Source organism: Lichenostomus cassidix, chromosome 5, assembly GCF_008360975.1.
Source record: "Lichenostomus cassidix isolate B80296 chromosome 5, HeHo_3.0, whole genome shotgun sequence".
NCBI lineage: Eukaryota > Metazoa > Chordata > Aves > Passeriformes > Meliphagidae > Lichenostomus > Lichenostomus cassidix.
The window spans coordinates 8,341,390-8,364,360 of NC_139486.1; the positions used below are offsets into that span (position 1 = coordinate 8,341,390).

At 39.7% G+C, this 22,971-nt stretch overlaps 1 protein-coding gene across 8 annotated transcripts; it reads right to left on the bottom strand.

The window, feature by feature from the left end:
- Positions 1-410: 410 nt before the first annotated feature.
- LOC146435894 (inverted formin-2-like) lies at positions 411-22,305 on the bottom strand. 8 transcript variants are annotated; one of them, XR_014852420.1, is made up of 13 exons: positions 19,501-19,588; positions 18,701-19,208; positions 17,191-17,333; positions 16,668-16,729; positions 15,160-15,262; positions 14,396-14,481; positions 13,250-13,350; positions 11,516-11,586; positions 11,306-11,413; positions 10,648-10,718; positions 8,767-8,891; positions 7,920-8,084; positions 411-3,456 (listed from the first exon to the last, which is right to left on the bottom strand). XR_014852420.1 is itself a non-coding variant. In XM_085061224.1 (13 exons), exons 2-13 carry the CDS (start codon positions 19,197-19,199, stop codon positions 3,337-3,339), a joined length of 1,662 nt encoding a protein of 553 aa, XP_084917350.1. In that variant the 5' UTR covers positions 19,200-19,208; positions 22,196-22,305; the 3' UTR covers positions 411-3,336. The 8 variants fall into 8 exon arrangements, 6 of the variants coding, with proteins under 6 accessions (XP_084917350.1, XP_084917349.1, XP_084917347.1 ...); XM_085061224.1 differs by lacking the exon at positions 19,501-19,588 and adding an exon at positions 22,196-22,305 and having other exon boundaries at positions 7,917-8,084; positions 8,762-8,891; XM_085061223.1 differs by having other exon boundaries at positions 8,771-8,891.
- Positions 22,306-22,971: the final 666 nt, after the last annotated feature.

Genomic DNA, 22,971 nt, shown 5'->3' on the forward strand with positions numbered 1-22,971 from the left:
CATTGCAATATGGTTAGGCTCATTTATGCCTGTGAGAGCATGGCCTGAAGTCTGGGACGCTCCAAGTAAAAGAACTGTGGCAAACTCATTGAACTACAGGGCACAGGGTCAAGCTTTTTTTTTTTTTTTTTTAATTTTTGCTGTTTTCTAGAGTTCATGGGGAATTATTTTAACTGCTTAGCAGTTTTATATTGCCAGATACAATTAAGAAGCTTTTTTTCTCATTTATTCACCATCTTTTTTAGGAGATTAGGAGCCAGATAATCTGTTCTTTCATTTGCACTTAAATAAAATAAAAATACCGTGACAGTATACACTATCAGCACAGGAAAAGTCCTTTCTCAGGATCTCATTTGCTAGTATGTGATTTAAAGCTGCAACTAATAAGTCTCACAAATTCATATTTTTGTTTAGCTCTGTTTACTAAAATGAAGGTATACAAAAGTGAAATACATCCTGGATTACAAACACCTACTAGAGTTATAATGCAGTTGTAAGTAAACTCTGCACTGAATATTGCACTTACCCTTAATTAAGTTCTTGAACCATTATTATATGCTTTAAAAAGGCAAATTCAAGCAATACAACAGTAAGCTTTTAGCAGCACAATATTGGCTGATTTCCCTAGCTCTTGAAGACTAGATGCTTTTACTATTGCAAGACCAATTTATGTTGGTGAAATTTTATTGTATATCAGCTTGTTACTTACAGCCAAACTGGTAAGTCCTGTGTAAGTACAGACAATAAGAATTTTGCCAGACAAAACCTTTTGTATTTGATGCTGGATATATCAATATATGAAATTGAACTAGGATCTGCTTTTGCAGTTGCTTTCTGTGTGTAATGATAATAGAGTTATGCTCTGTACTGCTCATCAAAACTTACCTGCACTTTATCTTTTAACAGCATTTTCTGCTGCAGTTACAGTATTATAGTGACATACCTAAATTCTCACCAGATATTTAACTCTATGTTTCCGTATTTTGTTTCTAAGTGTTGTTGTTCTGTTGCTTACTCTGGTCATTAGCTGTGCTCCCAAATTTCCATTAGAAGCAGCTCATTTTTCCACTTGGTTAGCTAAAGAAACCTCTAGATATCGTTTCTCTTGTAATAATGCATATAATATACATTATTTTTCTAGAAGTAACATATAAAATATAGTCTTTGCAAGTATCTGATGGAATTCTCCAGAAGAATTTAAATGCCCAGTAATGGAAGCTGCTGCAACAGAAACTGAAGAAAATAAAGCAGAGGAGTTGCTTATTTAACTATCAAGCATGGGGAAAAGAAAATCTTAATGTCCATACATATGTAAACATGTTCAGAGGAGTTAAGAAACACCCCAGCCTGGATGTTTGAGTCCCTAGGATCAGCATGAGCCTGTCACCAAATTATTTTATTGTTAATTTTATTCACAAAAAAGTTGTTTTTAATATGTGGAATCAAGATATTGCTCAGCTGTCTAAATAGTACCCTCCATTTGAATTTTGGTAACAGGTCTTGACTCAGCTTGGTTCTCAGCAGTTCTCAGCAGCTGAAGCTCTCCCTTGTAATCTGTGAATACATCAGCAAGGGGTGACTTCTGACTTCACCTCTCCTGTTTGAACCCTGGAGAGTGAGAATACTGCCAGCCCTAAGAGACATTGCTGCTGTGTGCTGTCCCTGGCAGATCTGTCAGCTGCAGGGAAATGATCCTCAGACAACTGGACAAACCAGATATTCACACTGACGGAGCATGTGACTGGACTTAAGGTCAGGGATTCAGAGGCTGCAGGACTGGGACCTTAAAGATCCCTGCACAGGATTGCCCTGTGTGTTGTGTAGTGCTGGCATCAAGGGAGATACCTGCAAAGTTACAGGTTTACTTCATTTGTGGAACCAGCCTTGACAATCCTGGCAAGCACAGGCTGATAGGGGTTCATCAGATTTTCTGTTTTTCGTTCCCTTCTTCAGAAAATAAGTGCTTAACTTGCTGATTATATAATCTTAAAAAAACCCCAAAAACCATTTTACATAGAATGAAGAATGTTAAGATGAGCTTCAACATCCCACCATGCCAGATTTGCCCTCTATTATTTTATATCACCATATCCTGATCGAGATTAAAATAGATTTTAAAAGTTCCTGGTTGTCTTTGTCACCACTGCTATGCACAGTTCTCTAAAATCAGTACTGAAAAATAATTCAGACTCTGAATGCTCTTTCATGTTCAGGTTTATACTCCCCAAGAATTAAATTCACCTTCTCACAAAAGAAAAAATAATGACAGTTCCACCTAAACTGCCTCTTGGAAATATGGAAGGTTCTGATTTGGTGCTCCTTTTCTTTACAAGGTTGAAGCACAACTTTAATTCTTACAGCTTACAGAATCTACATAAATATTGCTTCATAATTTTGTCATATACTAAGTTGCTTTATTTATAACAGAAAGGGTTTTTGTTTTAATCTGTAGCTTTAAGTGTGTTACAATTGCAAAGTATGTAAAACATACTTGTGGTAGAACTTGACAAGACAATATTAAAATTTTTGCTTTGGTCAGTTTTCAATGGATTTTATGTATTTTAAAAATGTACTTCTAAAGGTGAATAAAGGTGAATACTTCTAACTGTGAAAGAGGAGATAAAAGGAGGCTACTTATTTAGACACCAGATACAAGAAAAAACACAGTCTTCCAAGGGTTGAGCATCTAGTGTAAAATTTACATGAACTCCACTCAGATTTACTAATGGCTTCTTTTCAGTGGTTCTCTGAAGAACCTAGAATTGCAACCAAATGTTATTGGCAAAAATCTTCAATAAAAGTGGATGCCAAGTATTTGCCAAAATAAAAATTTAAAATATTCACATTCCAACATTAGCACTAGACATGCTTCACACCCAGTGAGGCCCAGCTCATCAAGTGCTTTTCTGGATGAATCAGCTGTGCTTCAGCACAGCACAGACTCTCCTTTAAGCACAGACATAACTGCTTTAAGGAATCAGATTTCTGATCAGAAAAAAGCAAATGTTGTGATAACAATAACACCGGACACAACTTGCCTACTGTGCTGCATGAAGTTCTAGTGTGTGCAGCTTTCTATAACCCTAAAAGTCTCTCAACAAATATTCAGAACAATAGCAGTATATCCTCCACCTCTTAAAGTGGGAGAAACTTGCTCGTTACAAGTGGTATTTTTTTTAACATCCCAATCATGGTTTCTTCCAAGCATTCAGTTGTACTTGCATCTGCTTGACAACTACATCATCCATGGCTAAGTCACTCTCATTGTATCAGATGACCCAGAGTTAACAGATAAATTCCCTCTAATTAACAAAAGATTGGCTAATAAAACCAGAATTAATTGTTAAATGTCTTGCACTTTCCATACTCTCCCTTTAGCCTCTTTGCGTCTTCTCCTTCAAACTGTTTCTTCCTTTTCTCAGATTTTGCAGCTTGCTCCTTCCTTTCTTGATTTTCCTGCATTTAGACAGAATGACAAATAAAAAAGTAAATAAGAGTTACTGAAGGAAGGGCTTGTTAAGAAACTCTCTGTTTGCAATGAATAGGTATTCTGAACGTGCCCTATGCATGCTTAAAACTCTCAGCTGCTGGGGTTTGAGGGTAAATAGCAGAACAGAGCTTCCTGGTCAATTCCTCTGGCTTTCTCCATGTGATGCTGTTACCAGCAAACTATTTCATCAGCTTTAACTGCAACTTTCAACTATGGACTGAAATGCATTCTTCTTAATTAGTCCCTTTGTCCACAAAACAGAACATTAGTTTAACTTAATTAGCATTCTAGAGATTTATCCCATGGCAACCTTGTTTGTATTCAGGGATTTCTACCAGAATTTTCAGGAACTGTTTAGCTGTGTTAAACAGCAATTCACAGTTTCTCTTCAGGCTCTCATTAAATTTCCCAGTAGTATTTCTGCACTAGTGTTCAGGGCCAGAGTCCAGGCTGGATGTTTGTCAGTACCACTCACACAACTGCCAGAATGGCATAAATCCTGCTGGGATTTATGTGGATGGGCAGGATTCTGGTTTCCACAAAGCTGCTGGTACCAGAATAATATGATTAATGGAGGAAGAAAAAGGAATGGAATGATTATTGCTAGCAAGAGAAGACCGATACTCAGTGGAAGAGTATTTCTGGCTTTTGATAAGTAGCACAATGAAGGGAGAGGGTAGTTCTCAACAACTGAGATAACTGTAGCAGAACATCAAGATTATAAAAGCCATTTTCTTAAATGCTCATGCAGTTCTTGTTCCAGAGCTGCATTCATCACCAGAACATTGACATCCCACCTGGAAGCTTGCTTGCTTTTGATTGCAACCAGTGAGTAGCTAATCTACACATTGCAGGGAGATCAGTATTTAATAGGCTGCTGTGTCATATGACAAAACCTGAGAACACCAACAGGAAGATGGTGATGATTTGGTGCAGAAAAGGTTCTCGATAAGACACATGTGGTCTCCTGCAGAGCGTTTGAAACAGAAAATACATTTTCCCATTAGAGTGATAAATCTGTTTGATTGCTACGGATCATCTGCCACTATTTCCATAATTTGAGCTGAAGAAGTCCCAGGAAACATGCACAAGTTTATAGAACCTTCTATAGCCTTCACAGAAAGTAAAAGTCTAGGATCCTTTGGTCCAAAGAAATTTTCACACAAGTAAAGAAAACTTGCGAATATTAACAGAGCTAGCCTTTTGATATATAGGCACAGTATAGGCTTAAGGTTATAGAAACTTTCCCTGGATGACTTGAAAAGGAAAAAAAAATCCCCATGTACTCTTGATAAAGAAAGAAAAGGATCTATTTTCCATGAATAGAGGGTGCTTCTGAAAGAATGAGGTACAGGTGGAAGTCTTATGGAGAAGTATATGCCTCCTGTGTGCTTGCCTGACAAATTCCTGCTGTGTCTTAGCTTAACATCTTTGAGATATTATGGCTGCTGAGAGACTTGCAGATTTGTGGGCCCTGGAAGAACATCTCTATGTAATATGCCAGAAGAAATAAAGAAAGGGAATTCATGGATAAGTTTTTCCGCTAATTAAACAGCACACACAGTAGTGAGAACACGCTAAAACACATTAGGATAAATTTATCAATTGAGCAAGCCTGAACCAAATTTTTCTTCAGAAAAATTTGAAAAAAAAACCCCAAACAACAATAACAATTCGCTGTAAACACACTTCACAAAGTTCCTCCAGCACGAAAAAGCCCCAAAAGGTACAGTGGTAGTAGGGCAGAGGAATGAATACTCACAATCCCTTCACCTTCCTGGATTACCAAAGGCAGCTGCAGGGATGAGATTCAGTGAAAGAGGGTGTCACTTTGGATTTGTTCTTTGTGGGACATTAGATACTTGCTTGATCTTAGTATTATAGGATGCTCCAGGACAACTGTTTATCCCCACACTATCTAAAGCACATCCTGTTCCAACACCATATGCACCCTACTGAGGAACAGCTGCTCCAGCTTGGTTGTCCTAGGGGAGCACTCAGAAGAGCTATCCTTGTGCAGAGCTTTCTATATAACGTCTGTCATCAACTGGATATTTCCTAGAGCAAATTTTGTTGGACATTTTTTCTCCTTTTGCTGAGATTAGACCATCTCTTTGCTGTGAGCTCCCTTCTTTGAACAGCTGCAAATGCTACGGGAAATCAAACAATCCCTGCAATCCCCTATAATCACACAGTGATTCTTTGCGCTCCAATTTTACCACTCAGTTCCCAGCAAAACTCCAATTCTGATGTTTTGTCTTTGAGCTGAGAAGCTATTTTCTCCCTGTCTCCTTCCTCCTGCCATCTGCTTCTTTTATTTTTTGAGAAGGGGTGAAAGAGTCATCAGCCCTGGGTGACAAACCAGCTCCTTTGCTTACTTTTGCTGTCAGTTTTGGAGATCCTTTGAGTGTTTGGAAAGGCTTTGTTGGTTTGGTTTCTCTTGCTCCAGGATGATAGAGAGAAAGATGGCAGAGTCTTAGTATAGTAATTCAATTTGTATAACTCAGCTTTTGTTACCTGAAGGGTAAGAGATCAGGAGGAACCCTCATGGAAGGGAGAAAGATTTTGTTTAAACAAAGTAAAAACCACCAAATCTCTGCAGATAAGCTTAGGAGACATGAAGGATCACTATTTATCGAAACTTCTTATTTGATGTGGGAACAGAAAGATAGCACTTATGATTTTGGCAGAGTTAAGAGACCTGCTTTACACAGAAGACTCGTCTTAAAATAAAAGTTACACCTTAGCATTAAAGCTTAAAATAAATGGCACTGGGTAGAGATGATGCCTGTGGCTGATTCTAGTGAAAAAAACCAAAACCACAGAACAAAAAGATGCTTTAAAAATTAAAACCTTCAGCTTTTCAGCATGTTGCTGTTTCAAGCACAGATATTAACTTTACTGCAATGATAGGGAGAAAGCAAGGCAAGAGAAAGAGGTGATTAGGTCTGTAGTGAAGAAGAGAGGTGCAGACAACGTGGCTAACAGCTGGGGCACCTCTGAGGTTAGGTGCTGCTGAGAAATGGAACTGAAAATAAGATGAAAGGGAGTTTGCATTTGGGCATATAAAAAGAAGCTTCTTTCTAGTTGGTCTGACCTGGCTGTGAGCAAGAAGCAACCAGAAATGTAGTTTCAATCTCCTGCAAATGTACTAGGACAGTACATAACCTTTATTGGGGCTATTTCTTGAAAGAACTGCAATTGCTGGAATTACCTTTCACAGTAAATTTCCAGTATAGCTTCTCCACAGATGCTGAGCCATTATGTTCGTGACTCTCTTAATTCTTTCCTTTGTGCCTAGAGTTTTAGGAACTTTAAGGATCAAGCATATTGCCAAACATCTGCAGTTTAGAGTGTTCATTTTCCAGACTGTCTGTGGCAGTATCGCATCATTTCAGAGCCTGGATAGCTGTGTTGCTTGGAAAATTCCAGCTCAGTGCCTCACTGGAGAAGCAGGTTGTGGGAACAGTAGAGGATATATTTTTCATCTTTCATTTTCCATTGCTTCCTCAGAAACTTCATTGTTATAATCTGAATCTATGATCTGCCCTAAAGCACTCCTCCAGTCTCTCTTAGCAGCAGAGCTGTCTGTATTCTTGCATTTCTTCTTGTAATGCAGGTGTTCCCTCTGCAGAAGGTTTATCCAGGCTAGGACTCTCCTGGAGTCAGCACAGGAATGGGTGTTCCTTGCTGTTAAAGTATGGATGAATGTGAAGTCACTATCACCTGGTGTTAGGAAAACCCTGAAGGAAGTACATTAGTTCAGGTGTGAAGTGTGTAGTAAGGGATGTGAAATGCAAGTTTACTAGAGGTTTACTAACTGGGAGGTGCTCTACACAACTTGAAGTGCTCTCTTACTCCTTATTGCAAGGAGTAAAGTCCTCTAAGTTAATAAATACAATCTCCTGATAGATTCGGAGGGGTTTTTTGGAACACAAAACACACTGTTTGGAGCTAACTAATACAATGAAATACCAACACATAAACATATCTTCCAATTAGGCTTTGCCTGTTGGAAAATTTACCTTTAGTCTATCAGCAAAGTCTATAAAGCATGTCAGGTTTCTCATTCTTTCACATGCCACAAAGCTCCTATTTCATTGAGGCACGGTAAATAATTTTCAGTGGGAAATACAACTTGAATGGCTCTCCACAGCAAAGAAACTCCAAAACCACCCACCCTCCACAAAAAATCCATCCAACCAAACCAAAACCCACAAAAAACCAAAAAAAGGCCCCATATTTTATATTTGCCCACATGCTCATTTTCTGCTGCAGTTTGCAAGCACATAAAGTTACTTTCACTTATATCTGCAGCCGGGGTTAGGTAGCCCAGCTTACAGTAGAAGAAAATAGAAATTATTGCTTAATATTAGAAAAAAAGAAAAAGTTCTCAACCTATTTCTAAACAGTCACAAATGCAAACCACCTGTAAAGCCTTGAGGAAGATCTCTCTGAAGGTTTTCATTGTGCTGAACACATCTTCCAGAGACAATTTTTTTCGGTCTTCACAAAGGTAATCAGCGAGTTCTTCCTTCTTCTTTTCAATAGTGGCAAATTCCTTCTGCAGGTCTTTTGAAGCATTGAGGCTGCCCTGAGACACATTTTGTAACACAATTTGTGCATATTAAAAAGTAGCATATTCTGAGCTGCCCAGAAGATTTGAGCCAGTCAGCAGAGAACAGTCAGTTTTTTAAAAACTGATGACTAAGATTGGTTCACAGTGTGTGATATTTACTTCTGAATTGAACCATCTGCCTTTTCCCTCATTTTATCATACAACCACATGGAAATGTGGCACAACCTGGAATGACTGATCAAGGGAGATGCAGCACCAGGATTTCTACCTTATAGCTTTAGTTAAGTGACCTTTTTTTGGGAATATGAAAAGCTAGGATGTTAGGAAATACGTGTGTGGCGGGCGGGGAGGGGGGAGCATATTGCAAATATATTCACTTTTTTCCCCCACAAAGAACAGCGAGACAAAACATGTTTCTGTACTGCACTGTACACATTTATAGTTGCAGCCTACGTTTCATTTTTAGTGTCTTCCTTTCTTTTACCCACAGAAAAATCTGGCTGGTCCTCAGCTTTTCCATATCCCAATATCACATCACAGAAATGGAGGAAAATCTGGGATACTCCTTCCATCAGAGCACAGTGTGGTTATGACCCTTTCCCACAGGGCTCTATGTCCAGTTGCAACCTCAATCACAGTGCCTTTAAGAAGAGAGTGTTCAGGAAGAAAGATGGGAAATGTGTCACACTCACATTACCTACTTGCACAGATTTTCCATGCTGTATTTTTAAATCATCTGTCGACAAAAATAAACGCTTCTCTACTTCCAACAGTTTCTTCAAATTGGCACCTGCCTCAGCCTGCATGGCGTCAATGTGGATTCTGAAAGGTCCACAAAAGGGACAGTACATTGAAGGGGTCTTTTGTTTTCATTAACTTAAAAGGTTATTACAAACTTTATCATCCCTGCAAATGAACATGGAATTAATTGTCCAGCCCAGGTCCTGCTTTTGCAGGTAGTTCTCCTCTTTGTAAATTCTTTTCCACGTGCTCAAACCCTCATCTAAGAAAGAATCTGTGCTTTTGCCTTCACTATCTCCCTGGATAGACTGTGGAAGAACCTCACTGTCCTAGCATTCAAAAACTCCAAAAAATTTCCTGCCTACTTTTAGGCAACACAAGCTCATCTCCCCTGTGCCAATACTGTCCTTATTTAGCTGGCTCTTCTCCCTCCTTGCCTTTTCTCCCTAATCTATTTATAGTCCAAAATTGTATCTCTTCTCTGAGTTAGTTTCGCTTGTGTGGAGATCCAAACACAAACACTGCCAAACCAACATCTTCTGTAGCTCTGAGCTACTCTCTGTGCCAGACAAAATTTACTGAATCAGCAAAACCTGGCTTGGAGTTTCATGATGCATCCAGATGTGAGCAGCATTAGGAGAGTCCCTTGCAGTATTTGCATTGAGCACAGTTCTCCACAAGTTGATTAGCAAATCAATTTTTTAAGTTTGAGAGTTTGACTACACTAGAGGGCAATTATTTTATAAGAGTGCATTTATATGATTGGCCAGCAAGGTCTAGTTTCAGTTAAGTATTTCTACTATGACACAATACAAAAAGAAATTCATGGTTCAAAACAACATCCAACTTAGCTTCTGCAAAGGTAACTCACAAAAGCCACAGTGTTTTCTGTTTAATTGGGGAATTAAAATACTTTAGAAAAACTGTTTAGCAGCTACAGAATAAACATCAATCCAGCTCCAGATTAAGAAGTTACTTCTGCTTTGAGTTATAAGGAAATCTAAATCATTACAAGGTTCCTATGAATCCTATGAATGCACTGAATTCATAACAGGATTAAAAATGTGAATCCTGGGGCTATAAATGTGGATTCTGATTAGTGTAATTTAACATATCTCCATGAGATTCCTCTGAGCTAAACAGAGAGAGCTGGCAATACACTCATGAAGGGTTTTGAAGGGTTTGGGCACTCGGGAGTAAGTCAAAAGGACTTCAGACTTCACCTCCAGAAACAGGTTATTTCTTTCTACCCACATATATTAGAAACATGTGCTGATACTTAACTCAGGGAATTCTGAGGTCCCCCAGTTGCCAATAAATCACCTTAATAATTTCCTCCTTACATAAGCTCTGTACTTCCTGATGGGCTTTCACCTAAAAATCACAGAATATATTGAATTGGAGGGAACCCACATGGATCATGGAGTCCAGCTCCTGGCCCTGCACAGGACCCTCCCCAAGAGTCACATTCTGTGCCCCAAAAACATTGTCCAAATGCTTCTTGAACTGACTGAGAAACTTCAGGGAAGATACGTTTCTATCACAATATGTGGAAGAAGAATCCAGTTCTTAAAAATCAGGGAACCTCATTATATACAGTTATCTTCTAAGGTAGCACTGCATCCACAGAAGGAAAAACCACACTGAGCCCCAGCTAAAAGTCTTAAGCAGGTCGAATTATAAATCTCAGCACTGTTTGGTGTTGAAGGGAGCCACTCTCTCCCACAGCAGAGAAATCCTGTGACCTTATTACAGCATCATAAAATGACTCAGCTCCTTGTTGGCTTTAAAGAGGTTGGCAATTCATACATGACAAAAACAAACAATAATGTCCTACCCTGCTGCCTTGGAAACAAAGTCAAGATCTCTGGGAAGCTGCAGCAGATCTGTGTGGTATTTTTCAACCTCCTAAAGTTGAAGAGAAAAAATGGTTATCTTACACAGCTGGTCAAAGGGTATGAAAGCTTTTCAGCTGGACAACATCAGGGCTGAAAAATTAACATTTCAGTTTTATTCTTATAAGCTTAGGGATAAATTTAGCCTTGTTCATTCTTTTTCTCATGCTGGCATCCACAGGGAGTTAAAAAGACAGGAAAAGACTCTTTTAAGTACTCAGGCTGACATCCCATGGGCTGCCACAGTGCGAAGGCTGACCCGAGATTTTGTCTTCATACCACTAAAATAAATTGCATTTGACAGATGCATTTGGGAAATGTGTCAACACAAGAGAGCAGTTGGAGGAGAAGAAAAAGAAAACAGCAAGCAGGCATGTCAAGTGAACTTGAGGAAAGAAACCTAGTGTTACCTCTCTAGACGTTACAGCATAGAGATTTGATTCCTTCTGCACAGAGAGCTGTGGAAAACTTTTCATGATATTTCAGGCACAGAGGCTCACCTTCCAGCTGTGGTGGGGTATCACTGAGGTAAAAACCCCTTAGCTTCTGGGGAATTAATATTTAAGAGTAATGCACACAGGATTAATTTCTCAGTTGTACCTCCAAAATATGGTGAAGCAGAGTAATGTGGCTTTGGTTTGCTTTTGTTTCTGTTAGTTTGAGCAAGGCACTAATTTTAAAACCTCCAGCATCTCCAGTGTGATGCCCCTGGAAGATACAGAAAAAAGTTCCTTTCTTCAGTTTCCAAGTATTGCATTGTATTTTATGTTATCTTTAGAAAACAACAAGTAAAGAAATCGTTTTACTTACATAGTTCAGAAAGTTTCCAACTTTAAGAATCAATTGGCAGAAAACTGGCAGTCGGTGACTGGTAAGAATTGCTAAAGAATAAGAAGAGAGACATTTTCAATAAATTAAATTTATCTGAAATAGGATTTTCCTTAGGTTTGACAGTGATGGTAACAAAATTTCCATCCAAGATTGTGTCAAGCCATTGTTATGGATTTGGAAAAATACCAGTACAGAAATAAATCAGCTGAATGGAAGTGGAATGAGTAAGTTGATCTCTTCTTTACAAGTAGATGGAAAAACTATTTTTCCATTAAGTTTGGAGTATAGACATGTCAACCCTGCAGCTCCCTTATGAGGGAGAACCACACACAAAAAAAAGCATAAACTTGTGAAAGTCTAGCCCTCATTCCCAGCACATTTTTTTCTAGTTAAGAAAAGCAAAGGGCTTTTTGCCTCATTATCATTGTCAGTGAGAGCAATAATTGAAAGATGCACATTTTAGCAGGGGAATCTGGGGTAAGAATAAAGTTTTTGGTAGAACTGGAACAGAAACACTGACCCTCACAATGGGACAGAGTGGGAACAGGGATGTCAGGGTGGGACTGCAGGGAGCTGTTGATTGTACCCCAGTAAAGGGTAACCATAGCACTGACATCAGACATCCAGGTATAGCCACATCTTATGTGCAAACATACAAGTTTACAGTTTAAGTGTTTAACACGAGATAAGTGACTCTCTAAAACCATTGAATTGAAGCTGGAATGCAAGAGCACCTTCAAGAAGGAGAGAAGGAGCCAACTCAAAACTAAAATTTTGTGTGGAGGGGTCTCCTGAAATATTGGTGAACATGATCTGGGATGCCCCTTTCTGGCAGGAAATTGGATTCTGGTATGTCACAATGTCTTCCTCCTCCATCACAGAGCTAAGCTGGACTGCAATCAGTTCACACTACAGGAAAAACTGGAACCAATTCATTGTTATGGACAAAAATCTCCACTGCACGCAAAAAATGTAATCTATATTCCAACATGTTCTGGCACTGACATCTCCATCTCAGGAGAGACCCTAATCTCTAGAACTCCCTAAAATGTTGTAGCCAGGGGGGTTTGGCCTCTTCTCCTACACAACCAGTGACAGGATGAGAGGACATAGCCTCAAGCTGCACCAGGTGAGGCTCAGGTTGGACATCAGGAGGAATTTCTTCACAGAAAGGGTTGTTATGGAATGAACTGCCCAGGGAGGTGAAGTCACCATTCCTGGAGGTGTTCAAGAAATGACTGGATGTGGCACTTAGTGCTAAGGTCCAGTTGATAAGGTGTTGATGGGTCAAAGGTTGGACCCAGTGATCTTAGAGCTCTTTCCCAACCTAAATAATTCTATGAACCCTGGCAATGTTCAAGGCCAGGCTGGGCAGGGCTCTGAGAAACCTGGTCTAGTGAAAGGTGTTCCTGCCCATGCCAGGGAGGTTGGAACTGGATTATCTTTCCAACCCAAACCATTATATGATTTTATGATAAAGAAAATTTCCTTCTTCCACTGCAGAATTACTACTTCAGAGCAGAACAGCACAAACTGCAATTCTTCAGAATGTATTCTAGGAGCAGGAGTTTGCAGAATTATTTCGATGTTCACTACACATTCAGCAATTAAAAGGCTAATATTGATTAGACTAGAGCATAGGCTACCACTGATGCTAATCAAGTAGAAGAAAGTGGCTGAGCCTGGGCACTGGTGCAGCACTGCTTTACTTACTTTCACAGGCTGTCCTAATGGCTTGTGCTTTTGGCCACAGACACTCCAGCAGAATTTTTGTTTCCTCACAAATCAGCATACATTCAATCCGTAACTGGTAGCTAAAAAGAGATCAGTGGGAAAAAACCACAATGAACACCACAAAAAACAAACCTCACAGACCTGATTAATTGACTTGTGTTCAGCAAGAGCACCATCCATTTTAGGCAAAGCGCACTACCAACATTCTTATGTTCTCTTTAATGCTCTGACATGAAAACTGGATTATAAATAAATCAAACACAGATATTTCCAAAGATGTCCTAGAAACAATTATCATCTCCTCTTTCACAAAGCAATGCTGGACTAACATCTGGCAGTGACTACCTTGCATAATGAGGCCATAATTTCTTATAATTCCTGGGCAACACTAGCCAGGATTTTAGTTGTTCTTTTTAACTTCACAAACAGAAATTTGAAATATTTTGGCAGTGAAGTCCTTTAATGACATTTATGCCTCATCATGGATTAATGTTGTGGAAAGCAAACGTTTTCTAAAGTACTTTTAAATCTAACTAGCAGTTTGAGAAAATGAAAAGCCACATTTTCACCACCAGATTTTCAAAAAATTGTCTCTAGCTGTGGCGTGGCAACTGATTGGATTTATGGAGGGCTATCGCTATTAATTGTAACATATCACCATGTTTTTGAGAACAGCATAAAGATTTCTCTGTGTGCACCTCATTTGACTTGGTAAAAACTGGGGAGGTGGTGAAAGCACAGGCACTGTTGTGATTCAGTCATGGATTTGTGGGCTCTCCAGTGGGTGAACTGGAATCTGTAGCCCAGGGGTGGAGTGAATCAGCAGCCTGGTGACAGGATTCAGTCTGCAGCTTCACACCATACAGGAATAGCTGTTCAACAGTCAAGGGTTTTTTCATACCAAGGTTATTTTAACTGTAGTTTGCCAAAGGTGTCTGAAAGTCTCTCTGGCCTTTGGGAAGGAAAAAATTCTCAAATGAGCTCTACAAATAGCAGTCAGATGATTTATCCGAAGACTGAATGTCAGGAACGTCCCTCTAGTACAAGAAACAGAGGCCTTAATTTTTATGGACAAGTCTTGTAAGAACCACACTCATGGAAAGAGACAAGGAAAGTTTTGTTTACCTGGGAACTTCCAAAAGACAGAGATAAAACTGATCTGCATTTGCTAGCTGTGATTTTTCTTCTTTGCAAGATTTCAGGCTATTTATCTAACAGGGAATAAAAGAGCAAAATAGCCACACAATTTTTTTTAACAGGGAAAATAACCACACAAACATTTCTGGTGCCAGTTGCTTCTTACAGGCGTGAAACTGGCTTTTCTGAAGCTGCTGTGTACACAGGCAATGGGAGTGAAGCAGATGAACACTAAGTTCTACATATGAGCTGGTTTGCAAGGGCAAACATGTAAGGTTTTGTTTTGACTGGAAGGTCTTTTGCCTTTGTAGAGCATCTTCTAGGATGAATTCCTGACCTGTAGGCAGGGATTCAGCAAGCTATAATGTTCAGACACCCAGAAACCCCTTTAAAAAGATGGGTCCTTTCCCTTCCTCATTGAAATCTGCTCTGAAAGGATCTCTATTCACCTAAGTCCACAAATCCTAATGTGCCTCATCCATGTAATTAAAATAACAGGATAGAGAGCAGCACTTTGCCTACACCTGTGTTGAGATGTTGGGTGTCCCACCATGCTCTTACTCAACCCCTGTGTGAAGAGGCCAGGCTGCTGCTAGGGTGGACTTCCCACCACTCTGCCTTGGAAGGTCATTGACCAAGATGCAGCAGGAGAATGTGGGATCCAGCCACAGCTTCTTGCTTTAGCAGTGCAAATGTTTCAAGCTGAGCACACAACACACTGAACTCCACCAGAATGTCCCATTAATAGATACCTCCTGGTAGTCGGGCAGCAGTTTAAGTAGCTCTTTCAGCAACTCAGCATCCAACTTGGATCTATCCCCTTTCTGAATCATGGCAGCAATCTCTTCATTGGAGCTGCAGGAAGGAGAGAAATGCTGTGGAGCACTCAGGGAGTAACATGTAAAACAAGAAAGACCCCAATCTCTCTGCTGGCAGTGCAGAAGAAGCTGAAGTAATTCATACTATACTTGCCTCCCATTACATTTTGGACCCTAGTCCTCAAAAGTACAGTGGAGATATGAAAATGCAAAGGTTTTTCTTTTAAGCCTAAAGCAATATTCCTTATAATGTAGGTATGCTTTCTGGCCTTTGTTCATACTTACACAGCAAACTCCAAAGCTCTGCTTTTACAGTGGCAGTCCAGTGTTACTGAGAAGATATTTATGTTTGAATTCCTCCACCATTTGCAGCAAAGACAAGGATAAACCCAATGGCTCCCAGAAGATTTTATCTCAAATCCTTGTCTGAAACGTTGGCAGGCAACACCTGTTTGAAACTATTCCAGACTGCTGTGGTTTGGGTTCTGGAGAGCTGGGCTCCCTCAGCCACCAGTGCTAACAGAGGCAGCACCCAGCTCCAGAATAACCTCATCCCTCATGAGTGCAGTGGGGCTCAGCTCTTTGATCCCACAGTCACCAGCTGCTCTCAGGAGAGCTCAACCACTGCCTAGGGAATCATGCAGGGAGAGGAAATAGCATTTGCATTAGGCTATGCACTGTTCTCCCCCACTGAGAAACAGTTTGTCATGGAAAAAGAATAATAATAATTAAAAACATCCCTCTGACTGATCCTGATTTATTCTTAATGAAAAGGGATTTCTTGGCTGAGTTTGTTCTTGAAACCCTTTTAACATGGGCCATGACACAAAGGGCAGAGAGAGAGCAGAACATCCATCATCATCCTGCCATGGTTTCAGGGAATCTAAGAGTAAAGACATTTTCCCCAAAACTAGTACAAATTCCTTTCCTTCCCCACCCCTCCAGGAGGGCTGTGACTTGATAAATTTACATTTGTTTAATTATTCACACTGCTTCCTATTTATAGAAAAACTGCAGATAAAAACCACATACAATTTTGGATCTGAATCCCTGGAGATGCCTCCTTAAAAGCAATGAAGTGACTTGAAATTCCATTCAACAATCTTCACTAACAGTTCTTGCCAGAACTTGATATTTATGTCAATAATACCAAAGAAAAATATGTTTCCACATAATTAAGCTGTTATTTATGAATATTGCCTCTTCAAGGATTAATAGTCCATTCTAGATTTAACACCAGTTTGAAAAATGATATGAATTGTCTGGAAAGAGACTGTCATATCTCATTGTTTAAAAAAAAAAGAAGAAAAAAAAAAAGGACAAAATTTATGCCTTGTTAAAGAAAGATAGTATTTGAAAAGTATTTCTGCTAAACTAATTTCATGTAATATCTGAATAAACACATAGACACATCAAATCAGACGTTACTCTCCAAATCTTACCACTTAAATTGCTTCAGAAATATACTCAGAAGGAGGCTTTTCTTTGGACCTATAAATGTGATCTGTGAAAAGAAAAAAAATCACTCAGCTAGAAATACATTTACCTTGGTTTTAACAGATTTTCTAGAGCTTTTGTTTGTTTATTGGGCAATATTCATTCTTTTTGGTGATAACGTTATCAATAACCTTCACTGATCAAACCCCAAGCAATTGGCAACAATACAAGCTATTGGATCTGTTTTAGAAAGACATAGAGGGAAAGGCATGGAGAAGGAAATTGATTTGTTTATTCCAATTTATAAGAATTAATATTGAAAATCCCATGTCCTCCCTCTCTCAGATGAAGACCTATCCCTCAGCAGAGTTGCTTCACATTGTTTCATTTTTAAGACAACTTCAGGCAAAGGATCTCAAAATTTGTAATATTTTCTTATCATAAATGATTGAAAACAATGAAGAATGAATAAGCTTCTCGCTTCCAAGAATTTTGCCATTCTCTACAAAAAGCAGGCAGTCCAAGTACCTCTTTTGGTTTCTTCATTTTTGGCTCTGTCTTCTGCTTAGGTGCTGTTGGTGGGACAGAGAAAAGAAGCTCCAAGCTTTCATAGTCAGGTTCTACAAGCTCCTTGCTGCTGCTTGGCATCACAGCCCATATGGAGCGGCTTTCTGGAAGAGAATAACACCACAAGATGGACCACAGAGGATGAGGAGCACTTTCAAGGCAGTGTGATTTGTGAAAGGGAAAATACTTTCGAGGATGAATTAAGTAGGATGCTCATTAATCCAGGACAAATGTGAATTATTTAAGAGTGACACCTCCCACAGAGAGCATCCCAAAGGTTTGAAGCCTAATTAAACCTGGAAGACTATTGCCACTTTCAATTCACTGAACTGAAGGCAGCAGATGAACTTAATGGGCTGCTCCAAACTGTTTTTTCTATTGCTGACCAGCTACACATTGGAGGATTGTGGTACCCAAGATGGGGATGCTGCATCCAATTAGGTAAACATCTCTTTTTGCAAGACATAAGGACTCCCAAACCTAACATTACTACCAGAATCATCAGGAGCCATCGAAATAACAAATAGAAACATGAACTTGTGTAACACAGGAACCTTTAACACAGGATCTCACCTCCTTTCACTTTAGAGGATTGCAACAGTGACACTGAATACATTGGGGACGAATCTCAATTTGTATCTCTGCATAAGAGAACAGTCTGAGGCTCAGGTTTTCATGTCTGTGTTTACATATTTTATCGCAGAAGCAAGTTCTTGCCCCCGATGTCCTCTTGTCTTAGAGATAAGCAAGGAAGAACAACTGAGATCTGTGTTGTGTGAACTGAATATTAAAAGCTGCAGCAAAAATGGAAATGTGTTCCCAGCCTCTTTGCTGGAAGTCGAACAGGACTTTGGCAGAGCACAAGGTAACCACAGACCTCAGTGTTATTTTTTGTGTGTGAAACACCACACAAATCATGTGGCTGTGGTCAGTAAGGAATGAAGTTGGGGGCTACCCTGAGGGTACATGTTCTCCAGCCCTACTAGCAAGAGTTTTCAGCCTCAAACCTTGGCTGATGTATCTTCTGGCTGTGCAAGAAAATAAAAAGCAAAGGAAAAGCTTCAGCTGAGAGTTCACTCACTGGTGATGTGCCAGGAGTTCATTAAGAAGAGCCACAGAACATGACCATTCAAAGGGTCTTTCAACTCAACACACTCAGAGCGTTTTGCAAACCTAAATCAGACTCACAACACCCCTTGAACCAGTAACAAATAGAGACTGAGAGGTCAAGAGAAGGTAACTTAAGCAGCCACAGAGCCTCAGTTCAGAGCTTCTCCCAAACTACTTTTTCCTCCACAAATTGGCAGAGGACTGACTTCCCATATTTATTTGTGATTATGACTGAGAGCAAGCATGGCACAAGCTGTGTGATCTGACTTTTGAGTGAAGGCTTAGTCCCCCAACATCAGTGCTTTCCTTTGGGTGCAAAGCACACAAAGCCATCAGCCCAGTGTTACAAACAAACACGTACGTCTCACCACGTCAGAGGGGAGCTTCTGCCAGTGAAACACCTTCATCCTCAGCGTCGGTGTCCTCTTAGCATGGAGCTGCTCCCCACGTCCACAGGTAAGGTGATTGCACCCAGGATTGCTGCATGGCTGGGGAGATGGGAGCCGTGGGGCATTCATGCCAGGCACAGAAATGGAGGGAAAAGGCTCCTTGCACCCAGGAAGCAGGGGTGGAGGGGCTGGTGGTTGTGGTAGCAGAGCTGGCGTGACAGACTGTCCCTGGGAGGAAGAGGAAACATCTTTCTGGGCAGGTGATGTGTTCCCTGGACATTGCTCTGACTTCCCAGAATGACCACTTGTTGGAGAAAGGCTCAGGTCTGCACTGGGGTTCTCCTCGTCCGAGTCCATGTTAACTTGAATGCATTTGTTCACCTTTGGAACAGATCTTCTAGACACTGTTTTGTGGTGATTTGAGCACTGCATACTTGACAGCAGGCTCTCCATGGCTTGCCCCGGTCCCATTTTCCTGCTCTGCAAGACAATGAGGAGTTGCATGAATTAGCAAAGTTCCTCACAACTGCTCTCTACTGGTAACTCCTATAAAGACACAAAAATAACAGTGACCTTCCTATTTAGGTAAGCAACAGGAATATTTCTAACTGCTTTACAAGTGACATTTTGTGGCAGTTTTAGCTGTGCAAGTCAGGAGCAAAGCAGTCCTGGGTCATAAGGCTCCTTTTTGACTTCTCTTGATTGTTCTACATTCTTGCTGTGACACATAAAAACAGAAAGAGTAAATACTATCAGCATAGTAAATCCCTACCTGGTTATTTTTTGCCCCTTGTTGATCAGCCATTTGGTGGGATGAATGAAGGGGTAAAGTCACTCAATCCTGAAAAACCATGGTGCCACAACTCACCTTGAGTGCAGAAGGGTGGGGATTTAAAGAGAAACTCTCAAAACAGCCTAATGAAGTAAACAAGCTACAGCTGAGGAGGACGATTCAGGGTGAGCAACATAAGTATTTGTGACTACACATGGAAATGACTGGTAAGCATTTAAATGAGTAAGATGGTCTTTTTTTGCCCTTAAACCAAATTTTCATTTAGTGCAAAGCTTTATATTTGCCTTAATACTGCACAGTTTCTCTCAAAGCCTCTTGAAAAAGACTGTGCAGAAGTTCCCATCTTGTACATATGCTCAGTTTTAAACATGGATACAGACCTGCCAAAGTTAGTAAAGAACTTGCTGGCTCAGGACTTGGCTTTGTTTGCTTGACTGAGCAAACCTTTCTTTTGCAAACAATTGCATTTATTGTGGATGAGCAGTGTCCTGGGACACTTAATCTCAGAAGTTGGAGCTGCTGTGTGATTTCTCTCTTGATAACCTCTACAGCAATGGCCATCAAAAATGGCAGAAACAGCATGTGCAAAAAGGGAGCAATGAGCAAACTATCAATGCCCCAGAAATGAGAAAGTAGGTGCAGCATTTTTAGGGATTATATGTAGGCAGAAACAAAGCTCCCTGTCATCCCAGTCTTTAGCAACACCATTAAAGCTGCTGAAGTTATTAATGTGTGTTTTAAGTAGATGGGGACTTCTGTTTGCAGGGCAGGATGAGAGGGGTTTTTTGGTACATACATGCTTATGTTCTCAAAGAACTAGTTTAATAATTATGAATGACCATTTTCCTCCTGACACAGCAATTTTGGGCAGTCACTAACACAGAAAAAACCCATTGAGGGAGCTGCATTAAAACCTGCAATTGATGCATCTCTAGTCTGTAGCATACCTGTAAAGCATCTCCTATAATGTGGAACAGTTTCTCTCTGAAACCTAGCAGTTCATAGTGAGGATAGTCTCCAGCTCTTACAACAACCCCAGTAAAATTGTGGACCAATGGATCTGAGGCAAAAGAAAGCCATAAAAGTTTTGACTTTTGTTTTCAATCTTAATTTGGTAAGAATGGCTTACATTAAAAACATTAAATATTAAATCAACCATTAAATAACATTTGATTTACATACTAAGTGGTACCAGTTAAAATAACTAAGTCACATATTAATAGAAAATTAATATTAACCATGTTTGCAGTTTACTTGAATTAATTTGTTGTTAGTTTCCATAATTTTCTTTTTGCACAAATAAGCAGTTTCCCAAAGGTAAAGCAGGCTTACATTAAATTTATGTAAACAACTTAATGTATCCCCTTTAGGACTTCACGATCTTTGTGGTAAATGTATCCCCTTTAGGACTTCACGATCTTTGTGGTAAAGTTGTACATATGTCTGTAATTATCCTAACAGGACAAGTGAGGGATTCAGCACTATGAAAAAGCCTAATAAGAAATGAGAAAGCCTAATGAGAAATAAGCCACTTTCTGCTAGAAATATTAGGAGTAAAAGGAGCTGATTAAAAAAAAATCTTATTAGAAATGCTTATGTTAAAATTCTGCTGCTTGTTTATTTTAATTAAGCTATAGGGAGAATCAGTAAGACTATTAATTAGGAAGCTCTTTTTTAATCAGAGTGCTCATCTAAATTGCTACAGGGTTTGTGTAAAGGAAAGTCTTATTTTTAAAAATCCTACTAACAAGTAGAACTATACAAGATACAGCTAATATGCTTTGAATGATAAATAGGCTTATAATAATTTATCTCCAAAGATTATACTTTAGAGACTGTGTAGAGAAATCCATGCTCTTAAAAAGATTAAAGCTTTGGTATAACTTCAAGGCAGCTGTAACTTACATTGCTGATAATGTTCAAATGAGCTTGTGGGTATATTTTAAAAAGAAATCTCTATGTGAGATTTCTCCTTAGCAAGTGCAGCCCTCTCTCCCTGGTGAATACATACATATATATACACACATCTCAATACAGCACTGGCACCAGTGAGGCAGGGCAGGGAATGTGAGATTGACTCAATACACCAGCCCAATTCTGATGATCCAGTTGAATCAGTTAACTTGCAATTAACTGTGAAGCTGTTTTCAGTGCTCTACTACTCCACCTTTTGTTTTATGGTGAAAGCTGATGATGCTTGAGGACCACCACAATACAGGCTTTCATTTCCACATTTCCATCTGATTACTGACATGCTAAAATCAGCACACTTCTCATTAGCCTTGAAAGAGAAGCTGTATTTTGATGACATAGGGTTTAGAATTTTAAATCAGATCAAAAAGATGCCTTACCTCAGTGATTTGGATCACATAAACACTCTCAGTTTTTCATTGCTTGCATTACTAATGGACTAATACAGGGCTATGTTGTTTTGTAAAACAGGAATTTAATTTATTGGTCACTATTATATCAGAAACAGGGATTTCAATGAATGTTTTAGAAGACCTGATATTTCCCCTTGCATGCTGTAAATACCTAAAAGGTTCCTCCTGAGGGGGAAGTTTTTAGGAAGTGCGCCTCACACACATTCAAGGTAACCACCAAAAAGCACCTGTAAGCACAGGGTCAATATCTGCAGTGTAAGATAGTTTTGAGGATATAAAGATGTACTTACCAAATGGCTAGAGCTGAGCAGCAGGATGTATAGCCCCACTGGAGAGAGGGTTAGTCACTTGTTTATGCAGACAGCTGCTCCCTAACTAGAACAAACCTGTTGGTCATTAGCTCCCAAAGGGCTCCACTTGCTTTGCTTTGGATTCAGGGACTGACTTGCATTAAGATGCTCCTGTGTAATAATCCTCACTATTGGCTTTGCAACAGGTGTAATTTATTCTTGGTGATTATGATTCTTACAAGGATAAAAATAAGAAGTAGGAGAAAATGGAGATCTTAATCTTTTCTTGCACAAGCAATCGTCTCACGACAAGGTTCCTTCTTTTCCTTTCTGATACATTCCTACAGGTTTCCAAGGTTTTTCTGCAGCCTGGGTTCAGAAAGGCCTTAGAGTAACATTAACTCCTTGAATGTTCCTCTTTTCCTTTTGTTTTGACTCTGATGTGGCTGCAAACATGATGCCAGAAAAAAAGAGTTTTTATTTTTCTTATTGCTAGCATTTCTTTTGTGGTATTTTTCATCAATGGTTGTCAAAGTGTTTCAAAGGAAGCCATTGCCCCCATTTCGCAGATGTGGAAACTCAGGCACTGGGAAATGGCTTGCCCAGAGCCTCTGAGGAAACCAGTGGCAGAAAATGAGTAATCTCAGTACCCCAAGCTGCTGGCATTTCATTTCAGTGCTCTGGCTGTCAAAACCCTCTTTAGTCTTTGCAACCCACCTCTTCTTTATTAAGATCTAGCTACTGCTGTGCCTCCATTTTCTCTTACCAAAAAGCTG